At 54.3% G+C, this 16,883-nt stretch overlaps 1 protein-coding gene across 17 annotated transcripts in view; it reads left to right on the forward strand.

Moving 5' to 3' along the window:
* The first annotated feature begins 436 nt into the window (after positions 1–436).
* The window catches only part of Cacna1g (calcium voltage-gated channel subunit alpha1 G), a 66,041-nt gene continuing 49,594 nt past the window's right edge, over positions 437–16,883 (forward strand). For 11 of the 17 annotated variants that reach the window (XM_085829651.1, XM_085829654.1, XM_085829653.1 and 8 more), the window contains exons 1-8: positions 437–1,138; positions 8,368–8,479; positions 8,672–8,805; positions 9,129–9,226; positions 11,140–11,299; positions 12,574–12,874; positions 13,040–13,132; positions 15,119–15,902. In XM_085829651.1, the coding sequence (XP_085685777.1) occupies positions 897–1,138; positions 8,368–8,479; positions 8,672–8,805; positions 9,129–9,226; positions 11,140–11,299; positions 12,574–12,874; positions 13,040–13,132; positions 15,119–15,902 (1,924 nt within the window). In that variant the 5' untranslated portion in view covers positions 437–896. Of the gene's footprint in view, positions 1,139–8,367; positions 8,480–8,671; positions 8,806–9,128; positions 9,227–11,139; positions 11,300–12,573; positions 12,875–13,039; positions 13,133–15,118; positions 15,903–16,883 lie in introns of those variants that run through there. The other 6 variants (XM_085829645.1, XM_085829647.1, XM_085829646.1 and 3 more) reach the window with 1 other exon arrangement.

Here is a 16,883-nt window from a genome sequence, read left to right on the forward strand (position 1 = left end):
CAGCTGTGGCTCTCTCCCCCTGTCCCCCCTCCCGCACTGGCACGGCGGCTGACCAATGGAAGGGCGGCTCTGGCTGTGAGATTGGCTGGGGAAAGGCGGGGCCGAGGCTTGAAGTTGGAGTGAGGGATCCAGCTGTGGTGTGCGCCGGGCTCCTCGCCGCCGCTTTCTCTCGTTCTCTCCCTCCGCGTCTCGGCCGGAGGAGGAGGCAGTGGCGCCGGCGACAGCTACGGCAACGGCAGCCACGGCGGCGGCGGCGGCGACATCTCCGCCTCCACCCCCGCCCGGGACGGCCCCCCACGGTCTCCCCGCCCCTCCCGGTCCTCTAGCCCGCCGCTGGGCGGAGGAAGGAGCCGGCCCCCACCCCCTCCAAACCCACCCTCAAAGAGATCCCTCCTCCCCTCCCCCTCCCCCCGCCGTCTCTGGCGTGGAGCCGGGACGATGCTGACCCCTTAGATCCTGCTCCAGCTGCGCCGAGGGAAGAGGGGGCGCCCCTCCCCGGACCCCCGCCCTCCACCGGGTGGCCCCTTTTTTCCTCCTCCTCTCGGGGGCTGCTTCACCGAAGGTAGCGCCCATTCGGGCAACCGGAGCCTGGGCGCGAAGGGAAGAAGCCGGAACAAAGTGAGGGGAAGCCGGCCGGCTAGTCGGGGAGCCCCCGGGAACCCAGGGGAAGCGGGACTCTCGCCAGGCGGGGCTTCCCTGGGACCCGGCGCCCCGCGGGCAGCATGCCCCTGAGGGCAGGGGGAGCTGAGCTGAACTGGCCCTCCTGGGGGCTCAGCAAGCTCTCTAGAGCCCCCCACATGCTCCCCCACCGGGGTCCCCCGGTTGTGTGAGGACACCTCCTCGGAGGGGCTCCGATCGCCCCTCTTCGGACCCCCGGGACCCCAGCTGGCCAGAGGATGGATGAGGAGGAGGATGGAGCGGGCGCCGAGGAGTCGGGACAGCCCCGGAGCTTCACGCAGCTCAACGACCTGTCTGGGGCCGGGGGCCGACAGGGGCCGGGGTCGACGGAAAAGGACCCGGGCAGCGCGGACTCCGAGGCGGAGGGGCTGCCCTACCCGGCGCTGGCCCCGGTGGTTTTCTTCTACTTGAGCCAGGACAGCCGCCCGCGGAGCTGGTGTCTCCGCACGGTCTGTAACCCATATCCTTCGGGGCACCGCGATGGGCCGGACTAGGGGGGTCCACAGGAGGGCGGGCCGTGTTGCCAGAGGGGACCGAAAGCCAGGTGAGTTGGAGAAGTGAGCCTGGACTGTGAACAGTTGAGTGGGGGACTGTTAAGGAGGGGAGGGGGCGTCCGAATAGAAACGGAGACTGGTGGGTACCCCAGACGAGCCCCACCTCCGAATACACACACCTCAGCCTTCCTTGGGCGGGGGTGAGGGGTGGAGGGTTGAAATCCAAGCTAGGAAAAGAGAGGAGAGGTGACCCTCTGGTAAGCAGCTGGATGCTCTACAGATGTGGGCAGAGGAGGGTCGTCATCCTCCAGATGTGGGCAGCTTCAGGAGCCTGGGCTTTCTACTCCGCCAGCCCGCCAGCCGCGGGTTAGCGAGCTGGGTTTGGTTTTCGAGTTTGGGGGCAGGGGTGGAGAGGAAGCTGCGGGGACGGAGGAGGGGAGACCGCAATCTCCTGGGGTTTCCTTATGCCCCCGCCCCAAAGTTTGCGGCGGATTCTAGGGTCCAGTCCCCCGACCTAGTAGTCCTTAATTAAGGCTGAGGTTTTTACTGACCTAGCGGGAAACGGGGGTGGGGGCAGCTCCTGTCCCCCCAACACCCTCCCAATCCGCGGGTTGGAGGCACAACAAGGAGATTTCGGCGGCGGCTGATGTCAGGGGTGCAGAATGAGAACAAGATGTGGTGAAGGGGGAGCTGTCTGCCCCCAGAGCTGGACTGGAGCCCCTTTTAGAGAGAGCCCAATGCGGCCAGCGCCCTCCCCACCTCAATTCTTTATCTGATGTTGAGTGCTAAGGTTGGGTTGGGGAGTTTTGTGCTTGGTTTTTTTTTTTTTTCCTAAGTGGGGGGGACTGACAAAAGCGCCGGCAAGTGGGGGATGGGATTAAGCTCGTCCACACTACGCCTCCCTTTCACAAATCAGAGTGTTCCGGCTGATGGCAGACCAGGTATGGGAAACCGCAGTCGTCTGAAAGTATTGGGGAGACCAGAGACTGCCAGTGTGTTCATTAAGGAGGACTGAGGTCCAGCTCCTCAAGCCTACTCTGTGGATGGGTTTTAGGAACGCATGCCCAACATTCCAGGCAGATGAATTTTGATTCTCAGCCTCACCTCTGCTTAGCCTGGCGTGGTCAGGGAACCCCTGATCCTCTTTAAAAAAAAAAAAAAAACCAAACCCCTAGCACAAAGCACTCACTGGCTTGACTGACGCCCATCTCTGGGGTACTGGAAAGGTGGGGGGCTGGCTGGTATGGCTATCCCAGTAACCGATAGCCTCTTCTGATTCTCTTCTTCTAGCTCAGAGGCTCTCTGGGAGTCAGGCTGGGAGACCCCAGGTTTACCCTGTAGCCCTTGAGAACCCAAGTCAAGCTCCGCTTTGGAGCACAGGGGCAGCGGAGAGCTTGATGCCGCCCTCTGCAGCCACTGTCTCTAGTGCGCAAAGCAGGATGTAAGCTGAGTCCCCCCACCCGCTGCTCTACACTCTGTGAGTCTTTGAGAAGCTCCCCTCATCCCTCCCAATCCTTTGCCCTTTCCTTCCTTCCTTCCTTCCTTCCTTCCTTCCTTCCTTCCTTCCTTCCTTCCTTCCTTCCTTCCTTCCTCTCTGAACCGAAGAAAGGAGAAGAGGGACTCTGAGGAGTGTGGTCTCCCTAACTGGCTTGCTATCTGGAATTATGAGTCTCCATTCCAAGGTCTCCATCTCTGTGGCAGAGATGGAGAGGAGAAAAGAAGCCCTCATCCCCACTCCTAAACACATTATGAATGGGAAACCCCCAGCAGTCCCTATCCTCTCTTTCTTAGGAGTCCTAGGGGAGACTGGAACATCTTGTCACCTCTCCCTTCAAATACCCCCTAAAAGCAGACCTTTTGGCAAGTATCTCTGCCCACTTGCCCTATCTCCAGGTGGAGGACCTGGAGGTAAATACTTTCCTGGAAGAAAATAAGTGACCAGGCTTACAAGAGGGAAAAGAGGTGAGAGTCTAGTTAATCTTGAGATTTGGGGAGCAGGCCCGATCTGGGGAGTGGTGTGTGGTCTGGGTGTGTAGCACCTATGTCCCTAGATCTAAATTAGCTAGCTGAATATGCTGAGAACAATTTCTTGGTAAGGGGGGCTGCCTGGACATTTACTCCCATTTCCCCATCCGACCCAAGTCACAAGGACAAGTGTATTTCCACGGCCAGAGAAGGAATCTGAACAGCCCCCTGAGCCTTAACCCTCTCCTTTCTCTCTTTTTGGTATCCGTGAGGCTTCTGTTGGCTTCAGGAGTCCCCAATGTAGGTCATGAAGACATTGGTCCTGAGGGGCCTGACTGGCTTCCCCTTCCCAATGGACTGAAGCTAGTTAGCCTTTTTCTCGACATACTTTTCTCGGCCCCTTCCTCTTGCAACCTCATTAAAAGGCCAGATTTCCTAGAGTGGAGATCTAGGTGTAGGTAGGAAGTGTGTGTGTGTGTGTGTGTGTGTGTGTTGTGGAGGGAGGAAGGAGGAAGGGCACAAAAGTATATGTTCCTGTACTGGGGAGATCAGGGACATGGGCCCAAGCAGCTCCCTGGCAGGCCACTGCCTCCCAGGTTACAGGGGAACACTGGCCTTTGCAATGTGTTTCTTACAGTGTGAGGGCGTGCGTTTCCCCTCCCGGGAAGGAGTTCCTGAGCATTCCCTCTCGGGTTGTTGTGTCACATCTGGAAGTTTGTGTAGGAGTTTCTCCAAGCTCAGAGCCCAGCACAGCTTTTTCTCATTTGGAAATCACAGGCTGGCATTTGGGATGGAGGAGTGGGAGGGGGGCCAGAGAACGAGAGGGGAGCATGCCAGGAGTTGAGGGGAGGAGGGGGCGGGGGGATAGGGGGGGTAGGCCTGAGAGACAGGAGTCCTAATGGCTTCCAGAAGTGAATGTGAGTGTGGAGCTGTGCGTCACTGTGTGTGTCCAAGTGTGTGTCTCTAGAAGGGAGGAGGTCCTAGGAATTTCTGTAGTCTTCCTTGCCATTGTCCCAGTGCCCCAAGTCTTCTGATTCTTCCCAAGGGAGGATTCTCCATTGGGTCCTCAGGGGAGAGAGAGAGAGAGAGAGAGAGAGAGACAGAGACAGAGACAGAGACAGAGAGACAGAGAGAGAGACAGAGAGAGAGACAGAGAGAGAGACAGAGAGAGAGAGACAGAGAGACAGAGAGACAGACACAGAGAGAGACACAGAGAGAGACACAGAGAGAGAGACACACAGAGAGAGACAGAGACAGAGAGAGAGAGAGAGAGAGAGCATAAGGGGGTTGTTTGAATCTCATATGTCCCCTCATCCCATTTCCAAATCCTAGACCATCCAGAGCAGATTCTGGGGAGAAGAGCTGAGGCAGAGAATTGAGTGGAACGGGGTGGGGGCAGAGGATCTTGGGTAGTCTGTCCCAGATTCTTCTTTCTTCTGGGTCATATGGACTCCTCTGCACGTCCTCTGTTCCACTGCTGGGGGACTCCCCATCACCCCTAGTGCCAGTTGGAGCCATTCCTGGGATTACCCCTCCACCCTGGCCCCCCTTCTGCTGTTCCCGCCCCAGCTCTCACCCCGCCCAGCCTGCCTCAGCTGGGCCGGCGACAGACACACTGCACACACACACACACACACACACTCACACTCACACACACACATACCCCAGTCACAGAGTTTGAATCAGATTTCTGGCCTATTTCCCCTCCCAAAGATTCCAGTGGCCCTCTCTCATGTGTCTCTGTGTCTCCTGTCTCTGTCTCTGGGTGGGGCTGGCTGCCTTTCGGGCAGGCTTCAGTTTTCAGTTTAGTTGGAAACCTCTCTCCCCACACACCCACACACCGGAGCTGGGGGCGCATGGGGAAACAGGATAGTTAGTAGGATGGGGCCATTGTTGGGGATTCCCCTTTTCTGAAGAAAAAATAAATGAGCACAGACCATCAAATTAAATCCCTGCGTCGTCTTCCACCCTAGGAAGCATTGGCTCCCATAGACTACCAACCTCCTGTTGGGATGGGCGGAGCAAGAACCTGTGTCCCATCCCCCAACTCTTACTAGAAGGCCAGAATTCCTGGTTCCAGGCCAATTTCCTCCTCAGTATTCCTTAGTCTCACATTTCCAGACTTCTGGGAGGGAGAGAGGCAGCTAGAAGGCCTGCTTGCTGTCTGGGTTCACACCCTGGGCCCAGGGCCTTAGATCTCTAGTTGCCAATAATCTAGGCAAAAGCCCTATCTAGATTAAAAACCTATGGAGAAGACTCATTTGTGGATATAGCATGCTCTATTTCCCTCTCCCAGGAAAGAGAGAAGGGGGGAGGGATGGTAGAGAGGTCTGCTTCTGCTGTTCTCGCTTTCTCTGCTTTTGATGGTGGGTTATGGGGAGAAGAAAGATCCTCCCCTCTCCTGCTCCCACCCTTTGGGATCCACTCCAGCCCGGACAGTCACCATAGCAACAGTAGACATGTGACCGCACAGGTCTCTCATAGTCACTATGGCAACCAGTGTCCCCCGTTCCCTTGGTTACCATGGGGATCTGTCACATGGTTCCCCCCCCCCAACCTGATAACCTGTGGGTCTCCCTGCTTCTCTTTCCTTGCATAAGGACAAGAGAGCAGTCTGGGCAAGGGGAGAGAATGTGTAAGGGGGTGGGGGGGTGTCTCTTCAGTTTCCATGGCAACAAATCCACACCACCTGGTGACACATTCTCCTGTTGTTATGGCAACAGAAGAACATCACACAGTGACATGGTGCCGTGTTGCCAAGGAAACAAGCCCCACCCTGAGAAGGGTGAAAGACCCCTCCCCCCCACACACACCTTAGATATTCCTCTATTCAGATTGTTCTAGATTTGCCTGTCCTTTTTATACTTGCCTACAGTGAAGGGGAAGCCAGCGTGCAGGGGATATGCCTGGGTGCAGGCTGGATTGCCAAGGGTCCAAAGAAGGGGATTTTGGTGAAGAGCCTGATATGGGGTTGGCTGGGGGCAGGTTCTGACTATCAGAGGCCCTAAACTGAGTCTGTCTGGGACAAAAGAGGGACCCAGTTCCTCCATAGGTCAAGTCTGTTCCTCCTTACATCACTGTCATGAATTTGTCACTGTTCAGGGAAGCATCAGGAAATCATGAATGGGGAGGCACATCTGGCTTCTAGATTGGCAGATGAGTGACTGATAGACACAGTGGCTCATTCATTTATTCTTGCTGATCATTTGCTCTGGACTGCATATGACACTGGGCTTTGTAGTGTGGCTGCTGTTAACACTGTGGCAGAGCCAAGCGCATGGATGACTTGACCAGGTAGGGCCACTGTCATTGGATGTCCAAATAGATACCTGGGGCCTTTTCCCCCAACACTGTTCTCCAGGGCCCCTCCTAGGCCCTGTCTCTCCGGCAGAGGAGAATGGGCTAGGTTGGGGGAAAACAGACCAGTTATTAAGGGTAATTGTGTCCTTTCCTTTCCAAGTGGTGGCTTCCTCCCTTTCCCCCCTCTTCCAGAGTGCCCTCTGGCTGACCCCCATTCTGGAGAGAGATCCATTGGCTACAGTCAGGAAAACAACCAGCCCCTGTAGGAATACTTTCATTTGCCCCTCTCACCTACTAAGCCACTTTAAACCTAGGATAATGTTTTATTTTTTTACTCTTTTTTTTTTTTTTGAGACAGGGTGCAGCCCTGGCTGTCCTGGAATTAACTCTGTAGACCAGGCTGGCTTCGAACTCCAAGATACGCCTGCCTCTTAGGTGCTGGGATTAAAGGTGTGCACCATAGTCTCTTTCTCTTAAGGGATGGATATTAGGGAAACTGAAACATCTTATGACTTCTAGGGTGTTAGGCATGGGTGGTGATAGTGATGTGCACCCCCGAGAAAAGAGCCTGGCTAGACAGAATGAGGAAGGCTTCAAGGTGGCCGAGGGAGAAGTCAGGGTTGCTGATTCAGCACAGAGGTGGGGTATGGGGAAGGCCAGCTGGGAGGCTGAGTCTGGTCCTCTGAACCTCCCTGATCACTTCCTCAGGCCTGGTGAAAGCATTACCACTCCAGAAGCAAGGCTAAGACAGGAATGGCCCATGGGTTCTAGGCCCTGAGTGGATTGGCAGGGCAGGTGACAGGCAGCTGCAACCCCTTTCTTCTTTCTGGACTCTACTTGTCTCTGGTTTCTTTGCTCTTTCTGCCTCACTCCTGTTTTTCCACGAGGAAACTAGGGTGTCTGGTTGTATATCTGTGGGGTCCAGGGCCCGGAACCTTCTTTATCCAGAGGGGATCTTGTATATTTTCATGCCAACGAGCTGAAGGTCAACCACGCAACAGAACTTATGTAGAAAGGCTCGGGATGGAGAAAGAATTCCCTCTGCTCCTAGCTGCTTGGGTTTAGAAGGTACAAGAGATATGGTGGCAGTCTGGCCTCACGTATGGCACTGCTGTCCACTCCGCAGAGCTGAAGCTTGTCCCCAGTGCAGGCCCTGGCGTGGAGAGCAGTTTTGATCTGAAAGGCATGGACATGGTGACTATAGGCTGAGGACTTTGAGAAGACAGGGAGCTGGCGGTTGGAGAGAGAGCTTGGGGCTCCTCTGAAGTGTCAGGGGTGGGGAGGGGGTTGACAATGTAGGCTTGACTATTTGTAGTGCAGGGAAGGAAGGCGACAGAGTAGGCCACAAGCTTGGAAGCCTCAGTCTCATCCTGGCGTCTTGAGCAACTCTGGCACATGACTTGGCTTCAGCTCTCTGGGTCTTGCTGTCCTTGGGTTTCGGGGGTGGGTTGGGGTGGGGTGGGGTGGGGTGGGTGGGGTGGGGTGGGGTGGGTGGGTGGGGAATAGAATGATCCACCTTGGATGCTTCATGGGGCTGTTGTGAGCAACGTCGTGGCATTGTGCGAAAGTGCGTGGTAAACTGTAAGGCAGGCTTAATCCGACTGTAGGTTTGTGTAACACATTCGCATACATTATCTCACTTGCTTCTCACATCTATCCGGTGAGCGAGGAGGATGAGATTCACAGCAAACTCGTGGAGCCTGGCATTTCCACACGCACAATCGATGCTATTCCCTACACGGCTTGTGCAAATAGCCAGGGTAGTCATGGCTTTCTCTACCTTACAAAGGAGGAAGATGGGATCGAAGTCTCTCGGGGTGGGAGTGCGGGGGGGGGGGGGTGTTAATATACAGGTAGCAAGCATTCGGGATGCCACGGGAGGCTCCCATCAGCCCTGGCTCTGGATAGCTGTTTCCTTGACACCTGATACGTGGTTCGAGCGAGTCAGCATGCTGGTCATTCTCCTCAACTGTGTGACTCTGGGTATGTTCAGGCCGTGTGAGGACATTGCCTGTGACTCCCAACGCTGCCGGATCCTGCAGGTGAGTGTGAGTGTGTGTGTGTGTGTGTGTGTGTGTGTGTGTGTGTAGTGTGTGTGTGTGTGTATGTTAGTGGTTCTTGGATCTTAATACCCTGAACTCTGTTCTACCAGATCCAACTGGTGGGTTCTAGGTGGGGTGTGTGTGGGTGTCCCCCAGTCCCTCAGTTTCTTCAGCCCCTCCTTTCTACGTCAGGCCTTCGATGACTTCATCTTTGCCTTCTTTGCTGTGGAAATGGTGGTGAAGATGGTCGCCTTGGGTATCTTTGGGAAGAAATGTTACCTGGGAGACACTTGGAACCGGCTTGACTTTTTTATCGTCATTGCTGGGTGAGGGCTTGGGCTAGGGTGGGAGAGTAGTGGGCAGATCTCCTGCCTCTTTGGTTGTCCACTCAGCCCAGGCTGCCTGCTTCCAGTGCTCGGCCTGTTCTCTGAATCTCACCATCTTCCTTTTGAGTCGGAGGAGACTGTCATTGCTTGGTGGGAGGTGTCCCTGCCCCCTAGACAGAGAGCTGATCTTCAGCCTCCCTTGGTAGAGGAGAGGGGAGAGTCCTGGGTCACTCTGTCACCTCACAGCAGGAGTCTTCCCTGGCCTCTTTCACATGGAGTTGGCCTCAAACTCAAAGGGCCTCCTTCCCGGCCCCTCCCCACAGGATGCTGGAGTACTCGCTGGACCTGCAGAATGTCAGCTTCTCCGCAGTCAGGACAGTCCGTGTGCTGCGACCGCTCAGGGCCATTAACCGGGTGCCCAGTGAGTGACCCCTTAGCCCTCACCCCTGTATAGAGGGCCCTCAGAAGAAATATGGCACAGGCATCATGACCTGACCTTTTGAAGCTGAGACAGAGAAGGGCTCAGTAGGGACCCAGTCAGAGCCCCTACCCCTGGTGGTATCACTAGCAAAGCTACCTGGGAAAATCTCCATCCCACGAATTTCAGCCAGGCTTTAGACAGAATCTTAGAAATACCTTAGACGACCCCTTCCTAGGGGAATAAAGGTGGGTGGGGACCAGTGGAGCAAGTGTCAGACCCACAGGAGGGGATACAAAGTGCTAGTGGCCCGTCTCTCAAGACAAGGCCACTTCACGCCTTACCCTCTGGCCCTGGTTGTATTTCCCCCCATCCCCACCCCCACCCCCCACCCCTTTCCAACTCTTGCAGTGACTGCTGGGACCATTATCTAAATTAAACCGCATTGGTTTCTGGAGCCAGCAAAGGTTTGGCAGCTCCAGCTCCTTTGCCGTTCTGCCCCTCCTCCTTTGCAGGCCCCCTTTGCAATTCCTCAACCTATACAGGATTGCAGATGGTCCCCACTGGGGCCTCAGGAGGGGATATCGTGCCTGACTTTATGCCTGATGCTGCAGTAGCCGTGTGTGTGTGTGTGTGTGTGTGTGTGTGTGTGTGTGTGTGTGAGAGAGAGAGAGAGAGAGAGAGAGAGAGAGAGAGAGAGAGAGAGATGCAGTTATCTCTGGGAGGGCAGAACGGCTGAGTGAGTCTGGGGTGGGACAGTGATGTTTGGTGCTAAGGCAGAGATCCGGAAGAGGGGCGTGGCTGGCCTCCTCTCCCAGGTGACAGCTACTAGATTTATAGACCTCAGACTAACCACTGCTGTAATTCCCTTAATGCAAGCCCTGAGGAATTGATCTCAGTTGGAGCACTGAGGAGCTGATGGGGGGGGGGAGGGGGTGAAGAACTGAAAAGGATGAGGACCGACTACAGCAAGGTGGCTGTAGCCATCAGGAAGGTTAATCATTTGCTGGTGTGCTGTTGTTTAGAACCTTTGCCCTAGAGAGAACAGGGCCCACCCAGGGCACTTTGGGGGTCAAATGGGCCACTGGAGATCCATTAGTTTGACAAGAGCTTAGAAGCTCTGGGTTTTCTGAAGGCTAGTTCAAATGTTTGGGTCTTGGACCTGGAGGGAGGAAGGTGAGTGGGTCCCTAACAGGGCTTTTATCTGGGGCTGGGAGTATGTAGTGGCCTTGACCCTGGAGGGAGGAAATACTCCCCAAAAGATAGAGTTATGTCTCTTCAGACCCTGACTTCAAGATCTGGACCCAGCAGGAAACAGACACAGAGAACACAGATGCAGGGCTAGGGGCTAGGGGTGGGCTCAGAAACCTGGTTACGTGCTGGTCTTCTTGTCTGCCTCTAGCCTTTCTCTAGGTCTGTCCTAGTTCCCCCAGTGGCCCTCTGGGGCCATCATTTAGGAAGGTCAGGTGACTGTGTCTGGTGAGAGAAGGAAGTGGGAGGTGTGTGTGTGTGTGTGTGTGTGTGTGTGTGTGCCACTGCCTTGGGGAGCAGGATTTGGAAGCACAAAAAATCCTAAATTTAAGTCCTGGCGCTTACATTTAGCAGCTCCCATCCTGAGCAGCTCACGTCACTTCTGTGAGCCTCAGACTTCTCATCTGTAAATTGGGGGTGATATCATCAGCCCCATGGTGACACGGGAAGTGTGAGATGGGACTCAGAACTTAGAGGGCTTTGGAAACCACAGTTGGTACCATACAACAATTAATATGAGTATTAACAATTAAGGACTGCCTGGGAGAGTTAGGAGTGTCTGCCAGTCCCCCTCCAGCTTAAATGGGCGGACCCTCTTGGGGAAGACTGCCAGCCTGTGCCCCTGGCACACTGGAGCCCCCAGCATGGCTCTTCTGCCCCCACAGGCATGCGCATTCTCGTCACATTACTGCTGGATACCTTGCCTATGCTGGGCAATGTCCTGCTGCTCTGTTTCTTCGTCTTTTTCATCTTTGGCATCGTTGGTGTTCAGCTGTGGGCAGGGCTGCTTCGAAACCGATGCTTCCTCCCTGAGAATTTCAGCCTGTGAGTGGTGGAGCCGGTGGGTGATGGACTGGGGAGCTGTGGACCTCTCTTAGTCCCCGGCTTCCTGTTGCCATGGATATATGTGGTCTCATATCTGGCATTTGGCTCTCAAACTTAGTTACACAGTGGGACAACCTGGAGCATTTTAAAGTCCTGATGCCCAGGTTACCCCTTCCAGAGATTCCCATTGCATTGACCTGGGGTTCAACTAGGATTTAGGCCTTTAAAAAGTCCTCCCAGAAGCCAGCCACAAAGTATACAGCTTTAATCTCAGAACTCTGGAGACAGAGTTGGGTGGATCTCTGTGGGTTTCAGGCTGGCTTAGTTTACGTAGGTCAGGGCCAGCCAAAGATATATGGTGAGATCTTGCCTTAAAAGAAAGAAAGAGAGGGAAAGAGAGAGAGAGAGGGAGAGAGAGAGAGAGAGAGAGAGAGAGAGAGAGAGAGAGAGAGAGAGAGAGAGAGAGAGAGAAAGAAAGGATGGATGGATACATAAGTCAGGGCCAGCCAAAGATATATAGTGATACCTTGCCTTAAAAGAAATACAGAGCCGGGCGTGGTGGCGCACACCTTTAATCCCAGCACTCGGGAGGCAGAGGCAGGCGGATTTCTGAGTTCGAGGCCAGCCTGGTCTACAAAGTGAGTTCCAGGACTGCCAGGGCTATACAGAGAAACCCTGTCTCGAAAAAACAAAACAAAACAAAACAAAACAAAAACAAACAAATAAAAAAAGAAATACAGACAGACAGAAGGAAAGAAAGAAAGCAGCTGGCTCCTTGAGGGCTGGGGATATAGCTCAGTTGGTAGAGTGTTTATCTAGTAGGCATGAAGCCCTGAGTTTGATCCCATGCACTGTATAAACTGGGTGCTGTGGTTCCGTAGTCCCAGAACTCAGGAGGCAAAGACAGGAGGACCAGAAATTCACAATCATTGGGTTGTATAGATTTTTGAGGCCAGCCTGGAGCTACATGAGACTACTTGGCAAAGAAGGGAAGGGTAGATAGAAAATCAACTCCCCTGTGATTTTGACTTGCTGTTAACATAGTTGGAAAACTACCTCCCTAGAATTGTGGACCTCTTGGACTCTGGAGTCCCCGAGCAAGCACTCATGTCCTCCCTACCCACAAGCCCCTGCTTTGCCCAATCCCCTCCCCCACGGTAGGTCTGGCCTACCCTCTGTGTGCCTTGGTGCACCCACAACAGCTTTTAATTCCTTGGCTTCTCAGTGGAGGATCCTCCTCGCCAGCCTTATCTCTGCCTCCCCTCGCCCTGCAGCCCGCTGAGTGTGGACTTGGAGCCTTACTACCAGACAGAGAATGAGGATGAGAGCCCCTTCATCTGCTCTCAGCCTCGGGAGAATGGCATGCGATCCTGCAGGAGCGTGCCCACGCTGCGTGGGGAAGGCGGTGGTGGTCCACCCTGCGGTCTGGACTATGAAGCCTATAACAGTTCCAGCAATACCACCTGTGTCAACTGGAACCAATACTATACCAACTGCTCTGCAGGCGAGCACAACCCCTTCAAAGGCGCCATCAACTTTGACAACATTGGCTATGCCTGGATCGCCATCTTCCAGGTGGGGCCACACGGGCCCTGGGATGTTGCCCAGAACAGTCACAGGACACTGCACAACTTGGGAGTGCTTATTCTCAGGGTTAGGGTGGTGACCAGGGGAGCAGAACAGACGGGAGGAGATTTCAGTGGTGCCAGCCAGAGTCAGCCATCTCTCTTGCCTCCACAGGTCATCACACTGGAGGGCTGGGTCGACATCATGTACTTTGTGATGGATGCTCATTCCTTCTACAACTTCATCTACTTCATTCTTCTCATCATCGTGAGTGACTCCTCCAGCCTTCGTGGGAGTGGGGCATCCTGGGGACACGGGTGGAGGCAGAGAATAGATGGGAAGTTCTTAGCTCTCAAGTCCCATAGGGGTGGCAGCATAATGAGTGAGTCAGGAGAAATCCAAGACCAAAAGCCAGACTCTACCACCTGCTACTGTTAGGACCTTTTGCAAGCCATCCTCTTTGAGGTTATGGCTTCAGGCTCTTCACCGGTAAAATGTGTGTGTGTGTCCAGGGGCGGGGGGGTGTTCTGAATCCACAATGCTATCAATCCCCTTCTCCAGGGGTGCTCAGAAATGGCCAAGTATAGTTCTGTCTTTGGGAGCCTCAGGGGAACACTGCCAGCATTCGGTTGGAAAAGAGAAAGATGTTCGACATCCTGAAACGCTTACAAGCAAAGAATCATGCACCCCAAATTCCAATCAGTATTGAGAAATACTGAGAGATCGCTCATTCCTTCCAGCTCTAAAATTCCAGGGCTCTGTGAAGGCAGAAGACAGGCCAAAGCAGCATCGTTTAATCATTTTAATCACTAGCAGTCATAGTCGATGCTTTCATGGCTACCACTTACAGCTGTTATTTATTGAGCACTTACTGTGTGCCAACCGCTGCTCTCTGCACTTCCTGGGGGGCGGGGCATTTCTTCCTCACCGTGATCTCCTTGCCACCTTTGTTTTTCAAGCAAGGAAAACCACTTTCCCTCATTTATCTGCCCCCACCATGTGCCTTGTCTAAGCGGGTTGATCAGACTTGCCAGGGAGGGTTGTTAGTGCTGGTGTCGTTGTTCTTCCTCCTTATGTACTCCTGTGAGGTGGGCGCTTCAAGGACTCTGGCTTCTAAGTGAGAACTCAGAGCTCTAGAGGGTTGGCCACTGGTCCGGGATTATGTTGGAAGTCGGGGCTAGAGTTGAGATGTCAGGTCCAGGTTACCAACTCCAAATCCATGTCAACGAGAGGCCAGTGCAGAGCCAGGTGGAGGGTCAGATCCCGAGAGAGAGAGATTAAGAATGAAATTAAGATCATTCAAGGCATGGGATAAGCTTCAGAGAGGACAGAGTGACACTACTCCTGGGGAGAGCCACAGTCTGTAGGCTCTGAGAAAGGGCAATTCCCTAGGCTGCCACAACTTTCCCTGGTATAAAAGAATTGACCAGGCTTGGCGCAAAGCTTGGCTGGGGACCTGTACCATCCCTGACCATTTACCGCAAGGGTGAAGCAGGTACTTCAGGCAAGTCCGTTGTTCTTCATCTGATAAATTGTTGGCGTCCTCAGGAGTGCTTGGGTGGGGGGAGGGGCAGACGGGGACATCAGGGGCCTAGTTTCCACCCTCCCACACACCTCCTGAAAATTCTTCCCAAACAGCTCTCTGGAATCACACTAGTGAAGCTAATTATCATAATTACTAGGACATGAGCTAGGGGAGAAAAAAAGTCCGCTTTGTTAGCACAAATATTTATCTCCATCCTTTAGGGTTGTTGTCTAAACAATAGGTTGCCCAGGGTCCTGGGGAAACAGAGGCACAGAGATGGAGACTGGGGAAGGATGGGCGAGTCAGAACGACAGGTTTGTTAGGCTTGGGGGGGGGTCCCTCCTTTCAGATGGGGATATTGACATCCTGTGGTTAAGGGTCTTACCCAAGGTCATGAAGCAAGAATGGATACAAGTGGGAGGATTATAAGTAAACCTCAAAGGGTTAATCCGAGTTGAAGGTTGTGTGTTCCCGGTATTTTATCCATTTCTACAGCATTCTCTCCTAATACAAAATGGGAGGATGCCTTAGGCTCTCCATGCGTACACATTTAAAGGCAGGGAACTGGAGAATATCTGCAAAGTATGCTATCACCAGCAGTAGTGGGATAGGCCTGAGCTGTTGCAGACCCCTGGGCCTGGCCCCCAGGTACTCCATTGATTGTGGCAGCTGACCTGAAGTTTCGTTTTTCTTCAGGACATCTCTTCTTTCTGTCCCCACCCCTGCAGGTGGGCTCCTTCTTCATGATCAACCTGTGCCTGGTGGTGATCGCCACGCAGTTCTCTGAGACCAAGCAACGGGAGAGTCAGCTGATGCGGGAGCAGCGTGTACGATTCCTGTCCAATGCTAGCACCCTGGCAAGCTTCTCTGAGCCAGGCAGCTGCTATGAGGAGCTTCTCAAGTACCTGGTGTACATCCTCCGCAAAGCAGCCCGCAGGCTGGCCCAGGTCTCTAGGGCTGTAGGCGTGCGGGCTGGGTTGCTCAGCAGCCCGGTGGCCCGTGGTGGGCAGGAGCCCCAGCCCAGTGGCAGCTGCTCTCGTTCACACCGTCGTCTGTCTGTCCACCACCTGGTCCACCACCATCACCACCACCATCACCACTACCACCTGGGTAATGGGACGCTCAGAGTTCCCCGGGCCAGCCCAGAGATCCAGGACAGGGATGCCAATGGGTCCCGCTGGCTCATGCTGCCACCACCCTCTACCCCCACTCCCTCTGGGGGCCCTCCGAGGGGTGCGGAGTCTGTACACAGCTTCTACCATGCTGACTGCCACTTGGAGCCAGTCCGTTGCCAGGCGCCCCCTCCCAGGTCCCCATCGGAGGCATCTGGCAGGACTGTGGGTAGTGGGAAGGTATACCCCACTGTGCATACCAGCCCTCCACCAGAGATGCTGAAGGATAAGGCACTAGTGGAGGTGGCCCCCAGCCCTGGGCCCCCCACCCTCACCAGCTTCAACATCCCACCTGGGCCCTTCAGCTCCATGCACAAGCTCCTGGAGACACAGAGTACGGGTGAGAGCGTGGGTGGGTGTGCTGGGACCCCACAGTTGGAGGCTGGGTGGTAATTTGGAAGACTAGGAGTCTGAGAACCCAGGGCCCCAGGGTGCAGATTCCAGGTTCTCACGCAGCCTTCTGACATCTTTAGACCAATCCCATTGCTTTTTTTGAGCCCTGCTTATTTCATCCATTCAAATGGGAATTATGATTATTGTATATATTAGGAGTAATGAGAGCAGTCACACATGCATACCTACCATGGGCTGCATTCTATGCCTCTGGCCATAACATCTAACTGCTGCTGCCCAATGGAGTGCCTGTCACATGCTTTGCAGGCAAGATCTGCTTGAGTCCTCTGGACAGGTTGGTAATAAGCTTACAGGCACCCTTGCTGCGTGCACAAGAGGCACAAGGTGGCTAGGAGTGTCGGCAAGTGTGACCTCAAGACCATCTGACTCTGCAGCCCACTCTCTGTCCTTTGTCCCAGGGCTCAACGGGGTGGGAAATGGTGTGTGACTGTGGCAGTCTGGTGCCTCACAAGGTGACTGCTGTAAACAGAGAGACCTGGAGCAGGAGCAGTCAGTGCAGAAAGCAGCCAGCCTTGTGGGTAGAACTTCGGTGACCTGAGGGAGTAGTGATACTTGCTGCTTGTGGGCGGGCTACCCATGCAGACACAGCCTGGGGCCTTGTGTTTCAGCGAGGATGTGGTGACAGAAAGTTATGGGATAAGTGAGATGTCCCCTGGGACCAGAAAATGTCACACAGAACACAGAGTGAAAAGTTCTTATGCTAGCTCTCCCACTGCCCTGCCCTGGGACATCCCACATGCAGGCTTCCACTTTCCACTGTATAGTAGGTGGGATTGAGACCATCACTACTGTGGGAGCTTAGTGGTGTCCTGTGCTATACAGATGCATTCCAGAGGGGAACGTGTCGTTTTGTGCCTACTAGGGGTCAGGCTTTGAGGACAATCTTACACTTACTTCAACAGTGTGG

Source organism: Mus caroli, unplaced genomic scaffold, assembly GCF_978045245.1.
Source record: "Mus caroli unplaced genomic scaffold, Mus_caroli_1 scaffold_13, whole genome shotgun sequence".
Taxonomy (NCBI): Eukaryota; Metazoa; Chordata; class Mammalia; order Rodentia; family Muridae; genus Mus; species Mus caroli.